The sequence below is a fragment of the Dreissena polymorpha genome, chromosome 5 (genome assembly GCF_020536995.1).
Source record: "Dreissena polymorpha isolate Duluth1 chromosome 5, UMN_Dpol_1.0, whole genome shotgun sequence".
Taxonomy (NCBI): domain Eukaryota; kingdom Metazoa; phylum Mollusca; class Bivalvia; order Myida; family Dreissenidae; genus Dreissena; species Dreissena polymorpha.
In genome coordinates this window covers 82808496-82827820 of record NC_068359.1, presented here as the reverse complement: position 1 = coordinate 82827820, position 19325 = coordinate 82808496, and the positions used below count along the sequence as shown (strand labels likewise).

Genomic DNA, 19325 nt, shown 5'->3' with positions numbered 1-19325 from the left:
TTTATCATTATGGGTTTTTATAGTGCTCTAATGCGATTGATATCTATTTAATTTTAAAGCGAGTGATGCCGGTACTTTTCCCATTTGGGCAAAGACCAAAATCGCTTTAGATACAAAATGATTATTAACCCATTTATGCCTAGCGACTAGAAAAAAGGCCTTGGCAAACATCGAAGACCCAGATGAGACGTCGCATTATGCGTCGTCTCATCTGGGTCTACGCTGTTTTCTAAAAGGAATTTCTGTAAGAAATATACTAAATATAGAAAAACATATACCAGACATCCCTAATTTTGGAAATAAATTGATTCAATTTAGAAGAAAGGGAGAGTCCACTAGGCATAAATGGGTTAAGTAAGAGGCTTGAACTAATACTAGTATGCCAAAATGTGCACATAATTTAGCACCGTGTTTGAGACAATAAATCCTTAAATAAAAATGGTTCATTACTTGTAAACATTGCTTAATCATATAAACGTTTTAATTTTTCAATTTAGTCAGATATGTCCCTTATGATAAATAAGGTTTTCTCCTAATGATTAAACTTGCCAAAAACATATGAGAATACAACAAAAAAAAACACAGCTATCTATCATACAAATTAAGAGTGCGTATATCAAATGTCAATGCGAAACATTTTAGCTGCGTTAAAGGGACCCTTCCACGTTTTGGTACATGGACAAAATAAAAAAAAAGTTAGATTCGCAGATGTTCGTTGTAGTTATGATATTTGTGAGGACACAGCAATACTGAACATTTACCATGCTCTAAAGTATCCATTATATGCATCTTTTGACCACAGGTATTGGGCGCGTGGCCAAGTCACTTTAACACTATCAATATGTCATAAAACAACTTTTTCCATAAAAAATATAAATTCTTATATATCTTTTTTATTTTATTTTTTATGAAAAAAAGTTGTTTTATGACATATTGATAGTGTTAAAGTGACTTGGCCACGCGCCCAATACCTGTGCTTTTGACGATTTAAAAACATGAAAATTGTAAAGCGACGCAACGCGAAACGATTGAATAATTTGGAGAGTTCTGAAGTTGTCGTTATATTTTGTGACACTACGAGGATTGCTTATATGAAGCATATAAATCATTCAATGTATGAGCACCGATGGCCGAGTGGTCTAAGCATTAGACTTTTACTCCATGGATCAGTGATTCGAGCCCAGTAGGTTACTTTTTTTCTTCTTTGATTTTTATCTTATTTGTACTGGTGCTTTTTAGATCATATGTTTACATTTATCAATATGAAGCATTTAATGACAAACTTCAATATCTGCCAAAATCTATGAAAAGGTCCCTTTATTTACAAAGAATGATTCAATAACAGCATGAAGCATAAAAGACGTGTAATTTTTAAACACTTTATGTACATGCATTATACTACTAGAATTAATGTTCATTTTTATAGCATGTATTTTCTGTTTCACTATTTACTGTGCTTACCTTATATGATAAGCTTACGTTTAAAACCAATCTGCTTTAAATCCCATCGCATAATGTGAATGAAACAAGAAAGATCCACTAGAAAACCAGGCAAGCAAAAACACTGCTGCTAGTTTTGCAGTCAAGAGCGCTGTTAGCTAAACATACTGTCCTAGATAAGCACAGTACAAATGTTATACAGTATTTACAATCCTTGTCAGCTGTGCTATACATGAAGGGTAGATACTGTTCACTAAAGATCAGACACACCGCTCAAGTCGCGCTGTGAAAAAAACACCCGGTTTACTGCATGCGCGGAAAGCGTCGTCCCATATTAGCCTATTTGAACGTGTCGTCCCATATTAGCCTATTTGAACGTGTCGTCCCATATTAGCCTATTTGAACGTGTCGTCCCATATTAGCCTATTTGAACGTGTCGTCCCATATTAGCCTATTTGAACGTGTCGTCCCGGATGAGTATGTACACTCCCAACAGGCAAACCAGAGACCACACAATCCGCATCAATTGGATTATTGTTAAGAAGAGACTGCATTTAAACGAAAAATGCAATAAAAGCTCAAAGTGTCCTCCCTGATAAATCTTTGCGGACTGCACAGGTTTATCTGGAACGACACATTATGCACATGCATGAAACACCTGCTGCTACAAAATAGTACTCGGCAGTGACATGTCCTAGCGATATAGGACGCTTAATTAGAAATCGTTACATATTATGGCTCGCAATAGTTGACCTCGCGCTTTGAAGTCAATACGAATAAAATACACACCTGCAATATTTCGTGTTATCAAACCCACTTTCCTCCGAGCACTTGAGTCATAAGTTAAAAAAAACAAACTAATTTGACGTAAATTTAAAAGGATATGAGTATGCGTACTAATATTCACTTCTAGTTCGAACATTTGATACTGATATATTTATATGTATCCCATCTTCACCGCGACATTGACGGTATAACACCGCATGGAATAGACTAGCCTCTTTCCCGCCTTGCTGAATAAACTTGTAAGATAAGTCTTTGAATAGTCGAGCCTTCCTCTGGGACAATTGGGCTTAATGCATGTGCATAAAGTGTTTGTTAGTTATTTTCTTGTTTAGGCTCGCGATCCCGGTGTTTTAAGCCTCGCTAACCTAGTATTCTCTATATTCCCTTTTACGGCAATTTTAAATGTTCGTGCTTAAAGGGATGTTTTCACGGTTTGGTAAATTGACAAAATTGAAAAAAGTTGTTTCAGATTCGCAAATTTTCGTTTTAGTTATGATATTTGTGAGGAATCAGTATTACTGAACATTTACCATAGTTAAAAAAAATTATAAAGCGTTGCAACGCGAAACGATTGAATTATTTGGACAGTTCTGTTGTTGTTTAAATTTACGAAACTACGAAGATCGCTTATATAACGTATAAAATACTTAAACTGTGTATATTCGGCGGAATAGCCGAGAGGGCTAATGCGTTTTTACTTCAAACTAACTCCAGGACTCCGGGGGTAACTGGTTCGAGCCCTGGTACCGGCTACTTTTTTCCCTTTTCTTATTTTATTCTTGATTTTTTACTGGAGCTTTTAAGATCCAATGTTTACATTTATCAATGTAAAAGATTTAATGACAAACTTCAAAATATGCCAAAATCTGTGAAAAGGCCCCTTTAAGGTCAGTGCAGGCTAATAGTAGGCATAATTTTCCACGTACACAAATGTTCAAAACAAAAAGGCAAAATACTCACACAGTCGATAAACTAAATAATACCATCCAACTCCTACTACAAAACACTATGTTGTCCTTTAATATCGGAAAGTGTATTTTGTTTACATCATAGCGTCATTACGGTCGAGATATAGGCCAACTGCTGATTGAGTTATAATACGCCGATATTAATTTTCTGCTTGGTATTAAATAGGTTTACTCGCCTTAGAGTCGAGTAGGTTAACGATACACTTCTCTGATAACAAGCCCATGTAACATATTTTATTAATATGGGCCGTGCTCTGTGATAAGGGGTTTTAATGCAAGTGCGATTGTCGTCCCAGATTTGCCTGTGAAGTCCGCACCTGCTAATCAGGGACGACACGTTCCGCCTCAACTTAATTTTTGCTAAGAAGATACTTTCTTTAGACGAAAAATCATCAAAGCGGAAAGTGTCGTCCCAGAAAGTTTCGTCACAGATTAGCCTGTGCAGTCCGTTTGAGACGACACTTTACGCACATACATTAAACCCCCTTTTCACAGAGCAAGGCTCATATATTTTTCAAATAGGTACATGGTTCCCCGCAATTTTTCATTCAACAAATGAGTATGCATACCCACTGAATTAACCCATGAATCGAACGCATTCGCTCTTAATAAAGAACGCATAACACTGTGACTTATATATTTTAAAGGACAATTCCACGTTCTCTTCTTTTGTCTTTTCGAGCATAAAACAACGGTACCATTTGTAGCACTAATGAGTAGGGGTGAACAGCTATGGAAGGGAATATCCGCCAGTACATGCATGCTGTTAAATGACATTTTTATTTTAATAAGTAGAAGATTAAAAAGAAGAACATGGCCATTTAAACAGAAATGATTCTATTGTCATTAACTCGCAAGAAAACATGATTAACATACATCGAGTAAACATTAAAACGGATTATGCAAGTTATAGGACTCTAGCTGATAGAAAAAAAGCATAAAGACGCATGGAAGACGCTGTTATTAAGTAACAAATAAAACAAAGCAAAATGCATTTGTCATTTAGCAACATGCATGTAATCGCGGATATTACCAATTGTAATATATCAACATGGATTTGTCATACAGTAAATAACAATTGTCATTAAGTCATATGTAATTGTCATTTGGCAACATGAATGGACTGGCGGACATTCCCTTCAATAAACAGAAACGCAAATACAAAGATAAAACAATATGTGCCTCTAACTGTTTGTTAGCTCAGTGATTCTTGATATATTGTTTCATATTAATTGGCAAAAATTATGTTGTGAATCCAAAGCTATACATCTACAAGTACTTAAACTGGATAACTGGGCTTAATGCATGTTTGTATGTTTCATCCTAGATGAGCATATGGAGTCCGGACATGCTTATCCGAGACGATACATTCCAGTTAGACTAGATTTTCGTTAACAAGAAGAGGATTCTTTCTAACGGATTAGCATGTGCGGGCTTCATGGGATAATACGGGACGAAACTAAGCAAAAGGAAAATGGCTATGTGCAAACATCAGAAAACCAGAACAGCCTGCGAGTAACTCGCAGTCTGTTCAGTTTGTATGCAGTTTGCTGCTTATCAGTATCATAGGATTGGAAATGACGCCTTTAAAACTTGAATCTAGTAAGAAAGGTCTCTTATTAAATTTAACTTTGTAAGGCACTGCAAATGCGTCAAAATACGTATCTAAGTGGTAAAGGGTAAAATACATATCTAAGTGGTAAAGGGTAAAATATGTATCTAAGTGGTAAAGGGTTAAATACGTATCTAAGTGGTAAAGGGTAAAATATGTATCTAAGTGGTAAAGGGTTAAATACATATCTAAGTGGTAAAGGGTAAAATATGTATCTAAGTGGTAAAGGGTTAAATACGTATCTAAGTGTAAAGGGCTTATACGGGACAAAACTAAGCCCATGTATTAAGCCCTGTTTTCCCAGAGCGAGACTCATATACATTTTCGAGTGACAGTAATATAAGGCGCTGTGTTTGTTCAATGGATAAGCTGTAGGAGTTTGACCTACCATTCAACCCCGTTTATCTGTTTGACTTGCGACGTACATTCTGTCTGACATATGGACACATACTATCCTTATTGGGCTTAGTGCAAAGGCTTATCGGAGATGACTTTTGTCGCACATGCATTAAGCCCTGTTTTCTCAGACCGCGACTCATATACATACTTTCTGCTCTGCATTGCAGTGGAACATGGCTCAATGGGATATTTTTGTATTTTTTTTAAGTTTCACAAACATTTCAGTTATTCTGAACTTTTCAATTTTTTTCTCTTTTTTTCATAAACTTTTCAATATTAAGTTCAAATAAACATTTAAATACAACAACACTATTCACGAACCCATCCTCCTTTCATCTTAAATATATTTTTCTGAAAAATGTCCCTTTAAGTCCACGAAGACATAATAAATACTTATATTGACATTTGTTTCAATAATCGAATTTTGAAACGCAGGATGTTTCAAAACAAATGGCGGTAGAATGTAGGGGAGACAACTGTGATGCGTTCTCATTTTGGACGGCTGAAGGCCTGAATTTTGCTGATAAGGTATTTTTGTGCATTTTTGTGATCAGGGTGCAGAATCAACGGGGTTTTCAGGAGTTTACACACGGGCTGGACAGAATGTAATTGCACCGTTAAGAACTCTATATTTTTGCAAATATCACAAGTTATTGAAATACATTTGCAAAAATCTATTGTGCATAAGAGACAGTTTTTCTTGCAGTTTGTGCCGATATCTTGAGGTATGAGAATAATTCCTTGAATACTTCTGAAATCGTTGACTAAATTTCACGTTGCATGAAAACAATCCGCGTAGCTACAATGAATGCAGAAAAAAAGGAATTTTTTAACAAGAACACGTGCATATTAAAAAAGTAATTCTGATGTGTTTAACATTGCCATAAGCAGCATAAAAATCTGTCTTTTAAAAATCTGCCTTTTATACACTTGTTGAAATTCTTCAGGAAACTTGTTTAAAAAAAGTTATTTTGAAATAAAGCACCATTTACCGTCGTGTATAAATCCATTAGAGTTAAAAGGTGGAACCCCAAAATGTCACGAGATCCTGCACCCTGTGTTTTTCTGTCTGATAAAATAAATGGCTTCAAACATTGTACAATATGATTAAAGGAACCGAGAACTATTAATAAGCATCATTTTATTAGATTTTCAGTTGGATCACCAATAAATCTGCTGTGCACAAATACGTTGCTATGCTTTTAAAGCTGTGATTTTATACATACACCGATTACTATAAATTTACATTTACGTTTGACAGAAGCAGACTGAAGCTGTGTTTGTTCAACGGGTAAACTGTAAGAGTTTGCCAGGCTATTCAACACAGCTTATCTGTTTAAAATATACACGTAAAATATCCATGTTTATTGATAGACATAGAGATAATAACTTAGTTAAATTGCAGTGAATCACTGGTCGACGGGATGTTTTGAGGTATTAATTTTTATGCTCCCCATATATATATATGCTCCCCATATATATGGGGAGCCTATAGTTGCCGGTTTGTCCTTCCGCACTTCCGTACGAACTAAATTCTTGTCCGGAGCATAACTCTTAATCTACTGAAGGGATTTACTTGAAACTTAAAATCTAAACAGATGGAAAGTAGGAGGAATGCAGTGACTAAGAACCATAACTCTGTCTACCTTAGTTTTTGAATTATCTCCCTTTATTTAATTTCAAAGTAAATTTTTGTCCGGAGCATAACGCTAAATCTACTAAAGGGATTTACTTGAAACTTGAAATATAAGCAAATGGCAAGTAGGAGAAGTGCAGTGACTAAAAACCATAACTCTATCTACCTAAGTTTTTGAATTATCTCCCTTTATTTAATTTCAAAGTAAATTTTTGTCCAGAGAATAACTCTAAATCTCCTGAAGGGATTTACATGAAACTTGAAATTAACAGATGGCAAGTAGGAAAAGTGCAGTGACTAAGAACCATAACCATGGACCTCTACCTTTTGATGACGTTTGAGGTCACTGGGGTCAAGGTCAAATTCACCAAGGCTAATAATAGACTTTTGTTACAGTTTCTCATAGCACCTTCAATATTTTACCGATCTCTTTCATATTTGGCATGTAGATACCTTGCATGGGCCTCTACCTTTTGATGACGTTTGAGGTCACTGGGGTCAAGGTCACCAAGGCTAATAATAGATATTTCCGTCACACTTTTGTTACAGTTTCCCATACCACCTTCAATAGTCTTTCATATTTGGCATGTAGATACCTTGCATGGACCTCTACCTTTTGATGACGTTTGAGGTCACTGGGGTCAAGGTCACCAAGGCTAATAATAGATTTTTCCATCACACTTTTGTTACAGTTTCTCATAGCACCTTCAATACTTTACCGATCTCTTTCATATTTGGCATGTAGGTACCTTGCATGAACCTCTACTCTTTGATGACGTTTGAGATTACTGGGGTCAAGGTCACAAAGGCTAATAATAGTTTTTTCCATCACACTTTTGTTACAGTTTCTCATACCAACTTCAATACTCTTTCATATTTGGCATGTAGATACCTTGCATGGACCTCTACCTTTTGAGGTCACTGGGGCCAAGGTGAATGTCACCAAGGCTAATAATAGATTTTTCTGTCAAACTGTTGTTACAGTTTCTCATAGCACCTTCAATACTTTACCGATCTCTTTCATATTTGGCATGTAGGTACCTTGCATGAACCTCTACCTTTTGATGACGTTTGAGGTCACTGGGGTCAAGGTCACAAAGGCTAATACTAGATTTTTCTGCCACACTTTTGTTACAGTTTCTCATACCACCTTCACTATGCTTTCATATTTGACATGTAGATACCTTGCATGGACCTCTACCTTTTGATGACGTTTGAGGTCACTGGGGTCGAGGTCACCAAAGCTAATAATAGATCTTCCTTCACACTTTGTTACAGTATCTCATAGCGCCTTCAATATTTGAACCATCTCTTATATATTTGGCATGTAGGTACCTTGCATGGACCTCTACCTTTTGATGAGGTTTGAGGTCACTGGGGTCATGGTCAAGGTCACTGAGGCTAATATTAGATTTTCTCAAGGTTTCACTTTTTACCACACAATTGACCCATATATCGACAAAGCATCATTGGGGAGCATCTATCAGTTTTACTGATATCCTTGTTTAATTTAGGTTCCAAAATTAGTTCTCCTTGAATGCTTTGAGCTTTTATAAGTACATACGTCCAGTCCCAGCGATCCGGAATGTCACAAGCTGGGAGTAGGATTATACCAACTAGCTCCAAAATATGAGTTATTTAAACTGTTTTCATTTATGGTACAAATGAAATTTTTTATAGAATAATTATTTATACTAACAGTCCATGTCTTCCTTTTCTTTTTAACTTTGAATATATTCTTGTGTGAAAAGCGTTTGTGCTGTAACAAGAGCTGTCACCATAGGATGACTTATGACCCCTATAAACCCTTGATAGAAGTTATGAGTCTTTTTCGAAACCTAAACGCAGATTTCGAAACCTAAACGCGGACCCTAAGTTCAAGGTCAAGGTCACAGGAGTCAAAATTGTGTGCGTATGGAAAGGCCTTGTCCATATATGCCAAATATGGAATTGCTATCTGAAGCGAACTAGAAGTTATGAGCATTTTTCGAAACCTAAACGCAAAGTGTGACGGACGGACTTGGGGGCATAAAAACGAATTCTCCATATAGACGAAACAATTATATTGTCATTATTTGTTGAAACAAAAAATAAATTTACAATTTGTATTTAAACAAATTTTGTTACACATGGCGCGGCGCTTTAAATGGTACAGGAATCTAGGGTAAGCAACTATGAAACGTTTACATTTTGGAAAGCTGGAGATGAAGTGGCATTTCTATCCTATGTGTATGTTCTTATTAGATTACATTAGTGGAATTTCTATCATGTGTGTTTTTTCTTACTATATTAGTGGCATTTCTATCTTATGTGTACTTTTATCTGAAAATACTAGTGCAATTTCTATCATGTGAGTTCATTATCTGAATATATTAGTGGCAGTTCTATCGTATGTTTACTTGTATCTGAATATATTAGTGGCATTTCTATTGTATGTGTATTTTTATCTGAATATAGTATTGGCATTTCTATGGTATGTGTATTTTTCTCTTATTATAATAGTTGCATTTCTATGGTAAGAGTAATTTATGTCGCATTTTATTAGTGGCATTTTTATCGTTTGCGTAGTTTTATCTGATTACATTAGTGGCATTTCAAACATATTTGTACTTTTATCTGATTCTAAAAGTGGCATTTTATATAGGATATTTATTTTATCTCATTATATTTGTGGAATGTCTTTGGTATGTGTGCTTTTATCTGAATATAAACATGGCATTTCTATAATATTCATATATTTAGCTAATTAAATGAGCAGTATTTCTATTTTATGTGTATTTTCTTTATGATTATATTTTGGGCATTTGTATTGAATATGTTTTTTCTATATGATTTCATAAGTGACATTTTTATGTATAAGTAATTTCTATATGATAACATTAGTGTCATTTTTATGTATGAGTATTTTCAATCTGATCATATTGACAGCAAACACAACCAAGTTTCATGTAACAATGTCCACTCACATATTATATAATCGCATTTAACCATTTACCACTTAGTTATTTTCACGCATTTGTAGTCCCTTAGAAAGTTACATTTAATTTAAGACCTTTCTTACTAGATTCAAATTTTTAAGGCTTTATTTCCAAGCCTTAGATACTGATGAGCAGTAAACATGATGAGCAGCAAACAGCATAAAACCTAAACAGACTGTGAGTTACTCGCATGCTGTTCTGATTGATGCTGTTTGCAAATAGCCATTTTCACTTTGCCTCTGAGTAGGAAAGGATTAAAAAAGTTGTTAGTATTAACATTCATTCATGACAAACTTAAATTGATGTAAACAAAAAATGCATTAAGCAACATACACCGCTTTATTTTCCATACTTAAAATACAGTAAAATACAGACAATATCACACATGGTTGATCAAAGACCAATAAATCCCGCATTTAAAACTTAAATCAGATTTCAATTTATAAGTACATGAAACTTATTGTCATACAGAAATAAGAACTGCATATAACAATTAGAACCATAAAAGTTCTTCACCATTCTTTTGGCCAACAGTCCTCTGATAACATCCCGACACATTGAAGACTAATATGTGACTACTTTTGATATGTAATAATATCATGACATGTATTTCAACCTGTCACCTTTAACAATTTTATTTCTTGTACAAACATTTTCACACATTTTTTTTAAATAACATTAATAAAAAAAAATATACATCAAACGAAAAGCACAAAAATGCACATTTTTGAAAATATTGTAAGTTACAGTAGCAAATAAATCGATGTAAAATATTTTACAACTACTATACTACTAATAATAATATAAACAATAAGAAAATTGTGTAAAAAAAGGCGTTGATTTCCAATGAAAATGCATTGTTTGGGGTACTGTTTGACAAGAGCCGCAGAATTTGAACATACCTTGCTATGTAAGACTATATCAAACATTTCACCCCATCACATGGGTGTGTCCACGGTGATCCTGTATGCATACTTAGAACAAAATAAGTAGAGAACCACTATCTGATGTTACATACCAAATATCAAAACAACGGGCCTTGTGACTTATTCTTATAGAGGAATTTCTTAGTAAATTTACTAAAAACATCTTTCTTAAAAATATGACACCTGGGTGATAATTTGAATATTTGATGCCATTTAAAAGTGCATTTAGGCTGTGCTCTGTGAAAAGGGGGTTTAATGCATGTGCGTACAGTGTTGCCCCAGATAAGCCTGTGCACAGGCTAATCTGGCCCGACACTTTCCACCTAATCTGGATTAGCTAAGAAGTGAATTTCTGTAAACAAAAAATATCATAAAAGCATAAAGTGTTGTCCCTGTTTAGCCTGTGCGGACTGCACAGGATATTCTTGGATGACACTTTACGCTCATGCATTTAATCCCTTTTTCACAGAGCATGGCCCATTTATCACATGGGCTTCAAGGCAATCCATCACAGGGTTTTTAGCAAAAGACACTTATCACAACTTAAAGTCAAACTCTTACTACGCCAAAAACACAACTTCCAAACAACAGCTCTGAATATTGCACAAATACATTACTAATATAGAGCATACAACTAGAAATGTGTCACAGACACTGATGCCCACACTACTCACATTTGGACACAGACAATATCACTATAAAGTATACAGGGAACACACACAAAGACAAAGGGTAATAATTCAGTCAAAACCGATCGAAGCCAATAATCATTTCTTCTTGAACATTTATCTATTAATGCCATTAAGCTGTGAAAGCTTGAGCAAAGTGTACGCCAATCAGTTTAAGTTAAAAAAAATAACAACAAAGTTTGGGACTATAAACTCTATTTTGAAAAACAGACAAAGGGCCATTATTCTTTTAAAACTTGTCAAAACCAAAATCTATTTATTTTGATCATCTTAACATAATGGGCACTGTGAAAGTTTTGGCAAGATTCACCAAGTGTTTACAGGGCAGTTAAACACACGCTACAAGAAAGTGGTTACATGGAAGTTGAAAGCACAAGCTTCAAGATGTACAGACATACCTACAGGCAAGTTAAATGTTTAGTGACCCCAAAGCTTTGAAGGCATCAAAAAATGAAGAGAAATAAAGTATGAAGAGATTCTAATAACAATACTACATGTTTTATACTAAAGCTACAAGTATATCTGACTATTATCTGCATATCATGCTTTGCAACTGCAAAGTAAAATCTAAATTAACATTAAAAATACTTTTGATTTTGTAAAAAATATTCTAACAGGATTAAATGCATTTAAAAAAAAATACACAAATTATTTATAACATAATGAAGAAAACAGAATTATAAAGTTGGTGTATACAATACTTAAAGCTGTTTTACAAAATTAAACATAAACAGTACTAGTTGTTTTTTTATATTGATAAATCAAATGGCAGAAAATTGAAGGTAACATACAACTATCAAACATTATTTGTTTTACAACCCCGGAAAAATTACTATAAGTAACATCAATGACTACGCTATCTTATGACAAGTGTAGCACCATAAATTTCACAATACTGAGCAAACAATTAGCCAAATAAGCTGATTTAGCTACACACTCAGATTTGTTTTAATGGATGCAGGAAAAAATTATTAAACAAGAGCATCGCATAACGGGTGCCACGCTCGGCAACGGGTGCAGTTTTTTAATAAATGAACCTTGACCTTTTACCTAGTGACCCCAAAATGGGTGTGGCGTGTAGAACTCATCAAGGTGCATCTACATATGAAGTTTCAAAGTTGTAGATCTAGGTGGAAGCAATTTGATTTTAGAGCCAATGTTCAAAACCTTAATAAAATGTTAAGTTTTTAGCACGACGCGGATGGCAGACGTCGGACAACGAGCTGGCTATGACAATACCTTGGGTTTTCTCCGAAAACGCCTCGCTAAAAACCTACAAGAAACTTGGACAGGAATAAAGCATCCTTTGAGATGCCAATGAAAACAAATGAGATTTCATTATACAGGGCTTATGGCTGGTAAGATATTCTATTAAGATAAAATAAAGAACAAAGGAAGTACTTGTGAATAAAAGTAACTGTCTATATCGCAAATGTTTGTGTTTACTTTATATCACAAGTGTTAAGGTTATGCTATACTTGGAATGTGTGTTGCACTGTATAATGTATGAATACATTTATTCCCTTTTTTGTCAGATTTTCGTAGGAAAGAAACGATGTTTTAATTACTTTTATATAAATAACAGCTCTTTCTTAATACATGTTGTGTACACAAATTATAAACTCAACTGAACAATGGTTCAACACCATACTTTGTACATCAAGTCATGGATATCATACAATTGTAAAAAAATAAAATAAATGTGTAAAAAAGTAAATGCTGGCAAATAAAACAAAACACGGGCTGTTTGTAAAACATGCATGCCCCCTATAAGGGCTGTCAGTTGTAGTGGCAGCCATTGTGTGAATACGTTTTTTGGCACTGTGACCTTGACCTTTGACCTAGTGACCTGAAAATCAATAGGGGTCATCTGCGAGTCATGATCAATGTACCTATGAAGTTTCATGATCCTAGGCGTAAGCTTTCTTGTGTTATCATCCGGAAACCATTTTACTGTGTCAAGTCACCGTGACCTTTGACCTTGTGACCTGAAAGTCAATAGGGGTCTTCTGCGAGTCATGATCAATGTACCTATGAAGTTTCATGATCCTAGGCATAAGCGTTCTTGAGTTATCATCCGGAAACCATTTTGCTATTTCGGGTCACCTTGACCTTGGACCTGAAAATCAAAAGGGGTCATCTGCGAGTCATGATCAATGTACCTATGAAGTTTCATGATCCTAGGCCTAAGCGTTCTTGAGTTATCATCCGGAAACCATTTTACTATTTCGGTTCACCATGACCTTGACCTTTGACCTAGTGACCTGAAAACCAATAGGGGTCATCTGCGAGTCATAATCAATGTATCTATGAAGTTTCATGATCCTAGGCCTAAGCGTTCTTGAGTTATCATCCGGAAACCATCTGGTGGACGGACATACATACGGACGGACCGACATGAGCAAAACAATATACCCCCTCTTCTTCGAAGGGGGGCATAAATATGAAACAAAACAAAACATGGAGATTACTTCAATCACATGATAAAGTTCTATAACAATAAGATAGCAGTTAATGAAAACAAAGAAAACACTTTCAATGTGAGTGTGTAACATAATTCTTTTTTTACTCTGTCTTACATAATGTCCTTCCTCCAGTGTTAATAATAAGTTCTTTAAATTACAAAACAAGAGCTGGTCATTTAATAGATGATCTTTCAAAATTAAGGAAAAAAAGATTTTAGGGGGGGGGGGGGGGGAGGATTCTGGGGAAGGGCATGGGGGATGGTTTGGGTGGAGTGCATTGTGGTTTGTCAGGCAAGTGTTGTTTTGTCAAAGTATGAATCAAATGTGATCATAAATAAGAAGTTATGTCAATTTAAGCAAAATGTTCAATTATCTAAGTATAAAAGGGGCCATAATTCTGTCAAAATGCTTGATACAGTTGTCCGCTCTTGTTTATAGATTGGGGTCATGTTGGTAAAGAAGTATGCAAAATATAAAAGCAATATGTCAAAGGACATAGGAAATATTTGGGGTAGTACGCAAACTTTAACATTTGCAAGCTAACGGACACGGGAACGGAAACGCTAACGCCGACGCCGGGGTGAGTAGGATCGCTCCACTATATATACATGTATTTCATATATAATAGTCGAGCTAAAAAGTAGAAATAAAAAAAACCTTTAAAGAAGTCTCCTCAAGACAAAGAAGTCTACTCAAGACAAAGTGTGTTTTTTTTGTCTTTTTTTTTTTTACATAATTTAAAGATGTCTTCAAAAGAAAAAATCCTTAAAAAAATTATTAGTATATATTTTTTTCTTCATAAATATGTAAATACATGTAAAATGCAATTAAAGAAATCAAAATTCTTTTTGTAAATAAATGTATAAAACTTTGAACATGAGATTCAAAACTACTGATACCATAGTCTTTTATAATATTAATTATGTTCTAGTGGTTAGAAACTTCTGCAGCTATAAAAAAAATCCATCAAAAATCATTAAAAAATGGAGCCACCGTTAGGCCCGGGTATATCAATACCAAAGCGGCTTAAAACAAACAGCAAAAGAACAGCAAATCCCATAGCAACAGCTGTTCCAATCACCGATTTCACTAGTGACCTCCAAGTGGGTTTGAAATACGCTGGAGCGATCATGCTCAGTAGGGCGACACAGAGTGTCAGCGAGTAGATAATACACACGGTTGTATTTATGGCGATTATTTGACCAAATTTTGCAAATGGTTGAATCGTGGTCTGGGTAAGAGGGACTGCAGCCATTATGGTGGTAAGCGCTGAGCTGATTACAGACACTCCTATATGGCTGAATGCAGCCTTTGTTCGCCATCGCCGGGCCTCTGCCGCATTCTAAAAAGCAGCAGAGAATAATTTGTTATGAGAAAATTTTCACATAAATTTTAAACCTTTACCACTAAGATAAGTATTTTGAAGCATATGTAGTCCCTTAAAAAGTTACATCTTTAATACCTTTTTTTATACTAAATTCAAGATTTAATGGCTTTATTTCCAACCCTTAGATACTGATGAACAGCAAACAGCATAAAACCTGAACAGACTGTAAGTTACTCACGGGCTGTTCTGGTTTTGTGCCATTTGCACAAAACCATTTTTACTTTGCTTCTGAGTGGGAAAGGGTTTAAGAAAAATGTCAATTCATGAATGTTTTGGTAAATTGAAAACAGAAATTACAGAAAACCACATGCACACTCTCATTTGTTCAAACAATATCTAGGTCAGATGCATGCCAATTAACCCAGCTGCTCATTTAACAAGAGGGCAATGATGGCCCTGTATTGGTCCACTGTTTTTTTATGCGAAAAAAACGTGCAATGCGCATGGGTTGAAATGTACTCAAGCATGTGACTTTCTCTTTCTATCCCTCGTCCCACTGGGTGCTTAAAGTTGGAAGGGTGAGCATTTTTATATATGGAAAAAGTTACTACGGTGTTAACTAAACAGACTAAAAAGCCCGGGAATTGTTGCACAGGTCCTTTGCTTATAACGTAGGTACATTTATCTCTCCAAAAGATATTGTCGTTCTTTCTATTTCACATATTTTTAGATGCTGAAGATCAAATCTATGCATTTGATTTGAAACAGTTCATAAGACCCATATGAATCAAAATGCCGTAACCCTTTACCAAACGACACATTTTGGACTTTCCCAATTGGAAAGAGGTTGCAGACGACAATTTAATTGTAATGGAATCTGAAGGAAATGATCAGGTAGGGTAGAAATAATTGTGATAAAAGGAGAAATTGCTCATCTTGAGCAATTTCTCCTTTTATGACAATTATTTATAAAGTCTTCAGCTACAAACCTGTAAAATCCTGTTAGTGTTTGGCAAAGGGTTAATAATCTCTGGTTCCTTCTTAAGAGCCTTTCACACATTTATAACAAATACAATAGTAGCATCTTTCTTTGTAAAGCATCATCTCAAAATATAACAAGGGCTGTTTGTAAAACATGCATGCCCCCCATATGGGCTGTCAGTTGTATTGGCAGCCATTGTGTGAATACGTTATTTGGCACTGTGACCTTGACCTTTGACCTAGTGACCTAAAAATCAATAGGGGTCATCTGCGAGTCATGATCAATGTACCTATGAAGTTTCATGATCCTAGGCGTATTAGCTTTCTTGAGTTATCATCGGGAAACCATTTTACTGTGCAAAGTCACCATGACCATGAGCTGATTACAGACACTCCTATATGGCTGAATGCAGCCTTTGTTCGCCATCGCCGGGCCTCTGCCGCATTCTAAAAAGCAGCAGAGAATAATTTGTTATGAGAAAATTTTCACATAAATTATAAACCTTTACCACTAAGATAAGTATTTTGAAGCATATGTAGTCCCTTAAAAAGTTACATCTTTAATACCTTTTTTTATACTAAATTCAAGATTTAATGGCTTTATTTCCAACCCTTAGATACTGATGAACAGCAAACAGCATAAAACCTGAACAGACTGTAAGTTACTCACGGGCTGTTCTGGTTTTGTGCCGTTTGCACAAAACCATTTTTACTTTGCTTCTGAGTGGGAAAGGGTTTAAGAAAAATGTCAATTCATGAATGTTTTGGTAAATTGAAAACAGAAATTACAGAAAACCACATGCACACTCTCATTTGTTCAAACAATATCTAGGTCAGATGCATGCCAATTAACCCAGCTGCTCATTTAACAAGAGGGCAATGATGGCCCTGTATTGGTCCACTGTTTTTTTATGCGAAAAAAACGTGCAATGCGCATGGGTTGAAATGTACTCAAGCATGTGACTTTCTCTTTCTATCCCTCGTCCCACTGGGCGCTTAAAGTTGGAAGGGTGAGCATTTTTATATATGGAAAAAGTTACTACGGTGTTAACTAAACAGACTAAAAAGCCCGGGAATTGTTGCACAGGTCCTTTGCTTATAACGTAGGTACATTTATCTCTCCAAAAGATATTGTCGTTCTTTCTATTTCACATATTTTTAGATGCTGAAGATCAAATCTATGCATTTGATTTGAAACAGTTCATAAGACCCATATGAATCAAAATGCCGTAACCCTTTACCAAACGACACATTTTGGACTTTCCCAATTGGAAAGAGGTTGCAGACGACAATTTAATTGTAATGGAATCTGAAGGAAATGATCAGGTAGGGTAGAAATAATTGTGATAAAAGGAGAAATTGCTCATCTTGAGCAATTTCTCCTTTTATGACAATTATTTATAAAGTCTTCAGCTACAAACCTGTAAAATCCTGTTAGTGTTTGGCAAAGGGTTAATAATCTCTGGTTCCTTCTTAAGAGCCTTTCACACATTTATAACAAATACAATAGTAGCATCTTTCTTTGTAAAGCATCATCTCAAAATATAACAAGGGCTGTTTGTAAAACATGCATGCCCCCCATATGGGCTGTCAGTTGTATTGGCAGCCATTGTGTGAATACGTTATTTGGCACTGTGACCTTGACCTTTGACCTAGTGACCTAAAAATCAATAGGGGTCATCTGCGAGTCATGATCAATGTACCTATGAAGTTTCATGATCCTAGGCGTATTAGCTTTCTTGAGTTATCATCGGGAAACCATTTTACTGTGCAAAGTCACCATGACCTTGACCTTTGACCTAGTGACCTGAACGTCAATAGGGGTCATCTGCGAGTCATGATCAATGTACCTATTAAGTTTCATGATCCTAGGCGTAAGCCTGCTTGAGTTATCATCCGGAAACCATTTTTCTAAGTTGAGTCACCGTGACCTTGACCTTTGACCTAGTGACCTGAAAATCAACAGGGGTCATCTGCGAGTCATGATCAATGTACCTATGAAGTTTCATGATCCTAGGCATAAGCGTTCTTGAGTTATCATCCTGAAACCATTTTACTATTTCGGGTCACCGTGACCTTGACCTTTGACCTAAAAATCAAAAGGGGTCATCTGCGAGTCATGATAAATTTACCTATGAAGTTTCATGATCCTAGGCATAAGCGTTCTTGAGTTATCATCCTGAAACCATTTTACTATTTTGGGTCACCGTGACCTTGACCTTTGACCTAGTGACCTGAAAATCAATAAGGGTCATCTGCGAGTCATGATCAATGTACCTATGAAGTTTCATGACCCAGGCATAAGCGTTCTTGAGTTATCATCCTGAAACCATTTTACTATTTCGGGTCACTGTGACCTTGACCTTTAACCTAGTGACCTGAAAATCAATAGGGGTCATCTGCGAGTCATGATCAATGTACCAATGAAGTTTCATGACCCTAGGCATAAGCGTTCTTGAGTTATCATCAGGAAACCATTTTACTATTTCGGGTCACTGTGACCTTGACCTTTGACCTAGTGACCTGAAAATCAATAGAGGGTTATCTGTGAGTCATAAACAAATTTGGTAGAGGACTATAAGATATCACTACATACCAAATTTAGTAGCCCTAGGCTCTATAATTATGAACAAGAAGATTTTTAAAGTTTGCACAAAAAAGGCCTTATTTAAGCATATGTTCATATTTGTGACCCCTGGGGCAGGGTCAAATTTGACCCCGGGGGCATAATTTGAACAAACTAAGTAGAGACCTATTAGATGTCACTACATACCGAATTTGGTAGAAATAGGCCCAATAGTTATGGACAAGAAGATTTTGAAAGTTTGCACAAAATGGGCCCAATATAAGCATATGTTCAATTTTGTGACCCCTGGGGAACAGTCAAATTTGATTTCAGGAGCTTAATTTGAACCAACTTGGAAAAGGACTATTAGATGTCACTACATACCAAATTTGGGAGCCCTATGCCATACGGTTATGGACAAGAAGATTTCTAAAGTTTTCACAAAACAGGCCTTATATAAGCAAATTGTCAATTTTTTTACCCCCCCCCCCCCCCCCACCCCCGCGGCAGGGTCAAATTTGACCCCAGGGGCATAATTTGAAGAAACTTGGT

General features: G+C 35.6%; 3 protein-coding genes and 1 long non-coding RNA gene across 5 annotated transcripts in view; 1 reads left to right on the top strand and 3 right to left on the bottom strand.

Annotated features, from left to right (window-relative positions):
- LOC127882001 (RAF proto-oncogene serine/threonine-protein kinase-like) overlaps positions 1-3330 on the bottom strand; it is a 39123-nt gene extending 35793 nt beyond the window's left edge. The window contains exon 1 of one of the 2 annotated variants that reach the window (XM_052430348.1): positions 3187-3330. The gene's annotated coding sequence lies outside the window, so the exon portion shown is untranslated. Of the gene's footprint in view, positions 1-1461; positions 1994-3186 lie in introns of those variants that run through there. The other variant, XM_052430347.1, reaches the window with a different exon arrangement.
- Positions 1-19325, top strand: part of LOC127881997 (polyamine-transporting ATPase 13A3-like) — a 563467-nt gene that overhangs the window by 207055 nt on the left and 337087 nt on the right. The gene's annotated exons all lie outside the window — the stretch shown is intronic.
- LOC127882023 (uncharacterized) overlaps positions 10140-19325 on the bottom strand; it is a 51652-nt gene continuing 42466 nt past the window's right edge. The window contains exon 2 of the long non-coding RNA XR_008050379.1: positions 10140-13326. This is a non-coding gene — a long non-coding RNA (uncharacterized LOC127882023). The remainder of the gene's footprint in view (positions 13327-19325) is intronic.
- The window catches only part of LOC127881996 (protein dispatched homolog 3-like), a 52218-nt gene continuing 47141 nt past the window's right edge, over positions 14249-19325 (bottom strand). The window contains exon 18 of the mRNA XM_052430330.1: positions 14249-15241. Coding sequence (XP_052286290.1) covers positions 14876-15241 — 366 coding nt within the window. The 3' untranslated portion in view covers positions 14249-14875. The remainder of the gene's footprint in view (positions 15242-19325) is intronic.